General features: G+C 35.4%; 1 protein-coding gene across 2 annotated transcripts; it reads right to left on the bottom strand.

Moving 5' to 3' along the window:
- Window positions 1–469: 469 nt before the first annotated feature.
- On the bottom strand, window positions 470–5,848 carry LOC110920648. 2 transcript variants are annotated; one of them, XM_022164833.2, is made up of 7 exons: window positions 5,374–5,505; window positions 4,591–4,655; window positions 4,274–4,359; window positions 2,933–3,055; window positions 2,202–2,807; window positions 1,202–1,415; window positions 470–1,110 (listed from the first exon to the last, which is right to left on the bottom strand). In XM_022164833.2, exons 3-7 carry the CDS (start codon window positions 4,328–4,330, stop codon window positions 719–721), a joined length of 1,392 nt encoding a protein of 463 aa, XP_022020525.1. In that variant the 5' UTR covers window positions 4,331–4,359; window positions 4,591–4,655; window positions 5,374–5,505; the 3' UTR covers window positions 470–718. The 2 variants fall into 2 exon arrangements, with proteins under 2 accessions (XP_022020525.1, XP_022020524.1); XM_022164832.2 differs by lacking the exon at window positions 4,591–4,655 and having other exon boundaries at window positions 5,374–5,848.
- Window positions 5,849–8,199: the final 2,351 nt, after the last annotated feature.

Here is an 8,199-nt window from a genome sequence, read left to right as displayed (position 1 = left end):
GAACCAACAAATGTGGCCAATTCAACCGATCAGAATATGCGTAAAACCTGTATTCAATAACCATCAGGGTGTGGGGGGCACTCCTCTAGGGGGGGGGGGGGGGGGGAGTGACCTCTCTTATACACACCCAATCAGCACGCGCCACGTCAACTCCCCTCTTAAGTCCCCATTTTGCACTCAAACGTTGGCATCACTCCACTCACACAATTATTTTTTTATAAAAAAAGAAGAAAAAAATATGAATGGTGGAAAAAGAGTGGACCCACATTAACAACCAATCACCCCCTCTCTCAATCGGTGAGCACACACCGAGCTCAATACTCCCCGCGCGGTAAAATGTTGTTGGTGGCGGTGTACCCGCACAGTAAAACCACTCACCGCATGGGGTCACCGCATGTGCCCCGTGCACCCTCACAATCAAAGAAGCTGCTCTATAAATTTTACAACACGTTCAATCAGTTTTGCTCCATTTTAGCCAACCGTTGTAAAAGACCTCAATTTGCATTGAAAGCCATTATTATTCAGTACAAACTAAAACCATGATGTACACAAAACAAAAACATGCTAAAAAACTACTTGTAAAGAAATCTAGTATCTAGGTCATACTAGGTTAATCTTAATCTAAGTGCTCAAACCTGTCACCTTCTACCACCTCATCAAACGCTAAAAAAACTATCGTCACAAATCCGGCTACCCAACTAACAAATTGTACATAATTTCACATAACTAAGCCTGTTAACGGTGAAGCAACTCGAGCACACGTCAACTTGCAGCCAGATTTGACAGAAATGGTTATCGGGAAGCTGTCACGTTTTCTCGTTCCAACTGCTACTAAACTTTTATCTCTGCATATACTCCTCGAGTGGCGTTTCTTGGTTGACCAATTCCAATTCAAATTAGCAAGCAAATCCACCGCAAAACCTCTATCTTCTTCTGAACTTAGACCGGATACATTATCATTAGATTTGGTAGTTTCCGAGTTAGTTTCCGTTGGACAAGATATTAAGCGAAGAACATCGGGCCGGTCTTCCATTTTCTTCCAACCGTCTCCTAACCATTCTTGAGAATATCTCAAATCCTTGCATCCAAAAATCGATCTATTCTTTTCCCCTAAAAATACACAAATAAAAAAAAAGATGAGCAAACATGTTTATGGATAAATGATGATCGTATAATATGATGATCGAAATCGTTCGCGTACCTGGAAAATAAACGTGAATTCTATCATCGGATTCTTTATGAACCACGATTCCTTCCCACCAACCATCATGCAACCATGCGTCAACAACGCAACCGACGTCAATTGAGCAAACGTCGATCTTATCGGCTGATCGGGTTGGTCTAATCGTCATCCTGCCATCATGGCGGATTCCCAGTTCGTTGATAACCGCAACTCTGGATGACAAAATCCATTCCTGCAAAAAGTTAACGAATTTAGACAAATCATAAAAAAGTAACAAAGGGAAATTATATATACTATAAATATGATACTTAGTCACATTCCTCAACTTTGATATTAAACAACTTTAATCCCTCAACTTTGATATTAAACAGCGTTAACCACTCAACTTTAATAACAAACAGCGTTAACCACTCGACTTTAATAATAAACAACTTTAGCCCCTCAAGTTTAATGGCATGTTTTGCCCTCAACTTTAATAATGCCATGTTTAGCCCCTTAACTAAAATATCAAACAACTTTAACTCTAAGATTGCTTATAATTATATATGTTTCGAACCCGCTACGGGGAGCAGGTGGTTACCCACTAGTTATTATAAAATAACGAGTACACTTCCGTTTTGCTCCATGTGGTTTGGTCACTTTAACGGTTTTACTCCAAACCTTTAAAAATAGCCATTTTACTCCCTGATGTTTCAGTTTTTTTGCCAGTTTGCTCCCCGCCTCTAACTCCATCCAAATTGTTTGTTTTTCCATTTTGCTCCCCGCAGGGAGCAAACTGGCAACAAAACCAAAACATCAGGGAGTAAAATGGCTATTTTTAAAGGTTTGGGGCAAACCCGTTAAAGTGACCAAACCACAGGGATCAAAACGGAAGTTTACTCTAAAATAATAATAAACTTTCAATGATGGTCCTTTTTGTTAGTTACAAAATTTTCAATGTTTTTAGTAATATACTGCTTTTTATTATTTTTACCATTTCAGAAACAAAAATTAAAGTGTCATATAAACTAATGCTCACCTCAAGATTGACGGATTCATCAGCTGCGTCTTTGATATCTTGATACCGAACTTTAAGCTTATCTTTATGCTTTTTAATAACAACCGCTTTAAACCAAACGCCTCTAATCCCGCTATCTTGCGACAGCACTTCGATTTCAGAACCTATAGAATATTCATCATCAACCAACTTCCTAAATCTCTTCTTGGGTCTGACGTTAATATCATCGGTACACAATAATCTAAGTATGTTCTGGTTCCAGTATCCTTTGACTTGAGTAACATCCAAGGGGCTGACCACTTCGTTTTCATATTGCTTTTGGCATACGAAAGGACGGTCCGAGATTGTGTGAGCGGTATTTGATTTGAGGAAATTATCGTAGTGTTGAGGACTGAGAACGGTAGCTAGTCCATCGATGCACTCGATGCTAAGATCTTGAAGACAAAGTGAAAAGAAAATTTCTTTGTTGTTATGATATATACAAGGTGAATCAAGACCAAGTTCATCGATTTTGTGAAACCACTGTACCACTGCGGTTTTGTTTCCTCTTGGATCCTCGTACAAGTCGTTTATGTAAGCAACAAGACGTTTGCTTTCTTCTGCTAGTACGTATACAAAATCATGAACCTGAACAAACAACAATCGTATCAAACAAAATGCAAAATACACGACAATAAGTATTTGCGCATAATATCTTTTCTTTAAAAACTAAAAAAAAGGTTAAACACAAATTTTAAAGGGTGTACGCTTACCGAGATTTTGACGCCGCTACGGGTATAAGCTCCAAAATGCTTCCACTTTTTCTTGCAAGTCCAAGCGGAACCGACCCACACAGACTCTGTAGTATGCTGGCCCGTCTTACGCAAATGAATACCCTACAATGGGAAAACTTCATAAGAAACTTGAAACAAATTAAACAACAAATAACGAAAAAATAAATACGCCATGGTTTTAAAAAACGATTGAGGCTTGCGCCTCGAGGCGCGCCTCAAGGAGAAACGCCCAAAAAACGATTCTGAGGCAGGAGGTTTTTATTGTATGTGCGCCTCAGAAGGGCTGAGGCGCTAAAAAGTAGGGGTGTTCAGGATTCGTTTCGAATTCGAAAAATTCGAAATTCGTTTAAATTCGATTCGATTATCAAGAATTCGTTTCGATTATAAGAATTCGAATTCGAATTCGATTCAATTCGAGTCAAGTAAATCGAATACGAATCGAATACGAATTTATAATTTCAAATTCGATTCGATTCGAAATTCGAATAAAAATTATACCTTTTTAATTATTATTTTTATATATAACAAAATTTATAACTTTTATTAAGCAATACTATAAATTCTTTTCTATTTTTTTCCAAGTATTATAATTACCCATTACATGACCCATAAGTAAAACCTAATTAACAAATCTATCAATAGATTTCTAAGCATAAATATATTAACTTATAGTGTGGAGTGATTATTCCCGGTTTCTAGTTTTGAATTTTAGACTTGTGGTATTTTATTTGAAACTTTTTAATGTGATATCGTGTTTTATGGCTGCTTTAAAATTTATGTTACATTTTTATAGTTTTTAACATGTTTTAAAGAATCTGAATTAAATCGAATTTATTCGAATTCGATTCAAATTCGAAATTTTAATCGAATACGAATCGAATACGAATTGGGTTTTTTTATTCGAATATGAATTCGATTCGAATTCGATAGGTTTTAATCGAATTCGAATCGAATACGAATTCAAGGAAAAATAAAAATTATTCGAACAATTCGATTCGAATAATTCGAAAATTCGATATTCGATTCGATGAACACCCCTACTAAAAAGGCTGCGCCTCGGGGATTTTTTATATGTGTTTTTGATGATTTTGACTTTTTGTGTCAATTTCAAGTAATTTGTCTTTTTTATGTGCGTTTTTGATGATTTTGATTAATTTGATGATGAATTTAGTTAGTATTATTATTTTTATACAATATATAATTTTTATATTTATTTTTTAGTTCCGCCTCGGGCTTACGCCTCGAGGCTTACGCCTCATGAGGCGAAGGGAAAACGCCTAGAAACTCGTTTCCGTTTTTATAAACCTTAAAATACGTTACCTTAACGTTTCCTGACTTCAACCTCAAGGTAAGTCCTGAGCTTAAATTACCATTCATGGGTTGATGTGGCAGAGGAAAAGAGCCATCTAAAACCATACAAGAAAGCAAGAAATCAATGCTTAACCCAAGAATATTCACAAAGAATAACATGAATGCAAGTAAGGTATTTGAAATATTCATAAATCAGATATCCAAAACACACAACTAATTGGGCATAATAACAATCTTTAACTTAGATCTAATTGGGCATAAAACTAACAATTGAGTCAACGCAAAACGAATTAAGTTGACTAGTAGAGAACATAGTTGATATTAACCTAGTAATCAGGGCTCAGAAATTCCGAGGCTCTCAACCAGCTCTTGGAATCTGATTTAATATTTCCTGCAGCCCAGATCATTGTCAGTTCTCCATTAAAAAAAGCACCAATATCTCATTAGAGGTGATTTATAGACAAAACATACATCATAGAGGTTAAAGACCATTAACCAATTAAGCAGATTTTTTAACCAACCAACCAATTAGGCAAATAGAGATTCAACTTATTAATCACATACATGCAGTCCAGCAATCTTCTCTCCAAAAAATAGAAAAAAAATGTAATCAATATCTAAATTTAATTTTTTAGAACAAATTTCTGAAACAAAAAGCAAATTCACAGAAATTGCTAAACAAATATTAATCCCTAAATAAAACAAATCAAGTTTAAATTTAAAAAAAAATCAAATTTAACACAAAAACTGAATAAAATCTACAAAAAAATTACATAAATTGCTAAGCAACTATTAAGCCCTAAACAAAACAAACAAGAAATTCCTAACAAATCAGAACAAAATAAATAAAATTTCAAATTTAACACAAAATATAAACAGAAAATTCACATAAATTGCTAAGTAGCTATTAATCCCTACCAAATCAATACAAGATAAACAAAATCTCAAAATTAACACAAACAAACACTTAAAAAACCAGAAAATTCACATAAATTGCTAAGCAACCATTAAACCCTAAATAAAACAAACAAAAAATAAATAAAATCTCAACTTTAACACAAACAATTGAACAAAACCCTAAAAAAATAAATCAGAATTCAATTTTGTACCTGAAACAACCACGGAGTTTAACCAATCAATAACCTCTCGCCGAGATCTGAGCTTGGAAGGCAAATTCAACGACGAAAGCATCAATTCATCACGATTCGCGTATCGAAACCGATACTCAGAAGACGAAGGCGTATTCAAACGGTGCCCTAATTTCTTCTGTTTACCGATAACTGCCAAATCGTAAGTTCCAGACGGCCGTTTTAAATAAAACCGAATCTCTTTTCTTCCTCTGTTGTTTGTAGAACAAACTTGTTGCCAATTCACGTACGAAACTACAGATCTGTTCATCCTAAAAATTTGTAAAGAAAACCTAGGGTATGATATATGTATGTATATATACAGGTTTTGGTATAGATTGAATGGAAAATGGAATGAAATTGGGGGTTTTGGTGAAGAGATCTGAATGGAATGGGATGAAAGGGGTATTTATAAATGGAGAGGGAGAGGGGGGAATTAGGGTTTTCTGAATTTTGGGTTTTGAATAGATAAGTGGGAGAGGCACGAAGGAGCGGGGAGATAACGGGCGGGTCGACCCGGATTTGACTTCGTATGTATGTACCGGGTATGGGTTTTAAAATCAGAATTAAACCCCTTTTTTTATGCATGGTTTGTAATATGGTTGTTAGAGCATTCTCATTCAATCCATCAAATTATACATACATTCCACTAAAAAATAACTCCTATATCAATATATTTCTACTAAAAACAAATATTTTTTCTCTCTCCTTTTCAATTAAATAAGGGTCCTAATATTAATACATGGCAAAAACTTATTTACACATGGTGTATACGGGGGCGTATACAGTTATACGGCCCGTATATAATAAAATAAAACTAACAAAGTCTGTGCCTTCAGACTTTGTCAGTTTTTTTCATTCCATACGGGCCGTATAACTATATACGGTCCGTATACACCATGTGTAAAGAATTTGCCTGGTCGTATACAATGGATACGAATAATGTATACGGGCCGTATAACTGTATACGGCCCGTATGAAAAGAATATTAGATTTTACCCAAAGTATTTAATGGATTTTAAGGTGTCAATCACATGAGACATTTTACAGTCGTTAGGTGGTCAAATCTTTCTAAAAGTAGAAAAAAATAAAACTTTAACAAGTAACAAAGACTGAAAAACAAAAAAACGTGTCATATGACAGTAATAAAAAGGAAGGGTGAGGCATTTGATGAGAGTTGTAAGGAGAAGCGTTTTAATCACTTGTTTTCAACGGGGATGTAATGCAATGATTCTGCTAGTGGTCGGGCTTCCAATGCTTACACAGGGTGATAAACAACGCTGATATGAACCCAAACCAACTGCTTTGTCTTGAGTCGTCGGGAAAACTTTTCCTCAGGGGAGGGTGAGTAGTATGAGTCTGAGTCCATTATGGTTCGTGAATGTTTCGAATCATCATAGAAGACGTGTCGGGTTCTGCTAGAAGAGTATAAGGATTTTGTTGGTTTGTTTCCAAGTAGGGTTTAGAATGTTTGAAGTATTATTGGTTCAATACCAACTCTTCTGAAAGACAAGAATACAACATTCATGTATCACAAGGAATGACCGATCCAAGGCAGAGAACCTGATTTAGATACACAAATTCATCACCGGTTTCTATAGCACAAGCACATACACAGTTTGTGTAGAGATCTTTACGTGCAAATTTGCATTATCCTTACGGTTACAAATGAAGTATTAAAAGATGTTAGTTTCTTGACAATATGGTTTCTCGACAAATGAAGTATTATCTGTCCTTGCTGCCTCTTCGGTTGGTAAAAGACATAGGATGGTTTCTAATACAGGCTCTTCGTCAGTTGTGGTTGATTTATAGCAGGAGGTTATGAAATGAATATATGTTTATACAAATTCACAACATCCTTGCTTTATTCTCTTTAATCTATTAGAACGATCCTTGTTTTGTCACGTACATGCGTTTAATTCCCAACATCATCTGTTCATCATTGTTCTTGAAGATGAAGATGAAGAAACGAGGGTTTATTCTCATTAATCTATTAGAACGATCCTTGACTTGAATTTGTGGATTTCGGTTGGGTCAGAAAAACTTAACAAAAGAATCAACTAAAAAAATACAATTGATTACTCGGTCGAATAATCGGTCCGTTAAAGTTGAGCTTCCTGATGCAACTTTCACAGTGGTACCAATGTCCTGCTACTACAATCCTTCCAACGCCTGATTCCGATACAACCCTCGATGTGGATGAGTGAAAGAGTTAACATTCTGATTCAGATTTAGGAAGCAGATGTTTATGAGTGAAAAAGTTAACATTCTGATTCAAATTCAGGAAGCAGATGTTTATTAGTGTTTTGAGAAACTAACAAGGTAAACCTGAATTTTCAAAATTTTAGATACTTACTTGAATCGTTAGTAATGCTAGATGTCATTTTGGCTGAACCACAACCTATTACCATTTTTTACCATGCGTATACCGGTCGTATACCATTTATACGGCCGTATACGACTGGTAAAAAATATTTTTACCGATCGTATACTATGTATACGATGATTGTATACGGGTCGTATATTGTTATACGGCCCGTATACTATGGATAAAAAAATGGTAAAAATTGGTTTATTCTCTTTAATCTATTAGAACGATCCTTGTCTTGAGAACCTGATTCTGATTTAAACAATGGAACATGTGGATCAACAGAAATAACTGAAAATAACTCGCTATTCTCTTGCATCTGTATACGTTGATTGTGGATTTAAGTTGCAAGAATTGTGTCCGTCGCATGGACTCAGACTCATACTACTGGCAGAACCCGACACGTCTTCTGTGATGATTCGAAACATTCACGAACCACA

The sequence above is a fragment of the Helianthus annuus genome, chromosome 17 (assembly GCF_002127325.2).
Source record: "Helianthus annuus cultivar XRQ/B chromosome 17, HanXRQr2.0-SUNRISE, whole genome shotgun sequence".
In the NCBI taxonomy this organism is placed as follows: domain Eukaryota; kingdom Viridiplantae; phylum Streptophyta; class Magnoliopsida; order Asterales; family Asteraceae; genus Helianthus; species Helianthus annuus.
This window is presented reverse-complemented; position numbering and strand designations above follow the sequence as displayed.

Coding starts and splice junctions, on each gene's coding strand:
- LOC110920648 (XM_022164832.2), bottom strand. CDS start 5,662: ATGAACAGATCTGTAGTTTCGTACGTGAATTGGCAACAAGTTTGTTCT. Junction 2,808..2,932: donor GTAGCGGCGTCAAAATCTCG/GTAAGCGTACAC, acceptor TTGTTTGTTCAG/GTTCATGATTTTGTATACGT. Junction 1,111..1,201: donor AATTCACGTTTATTTTCCAG/GTACGCGAACGA, acceptor GTGTATTTTTAG/GGGAAAAGAATAGATCGATT.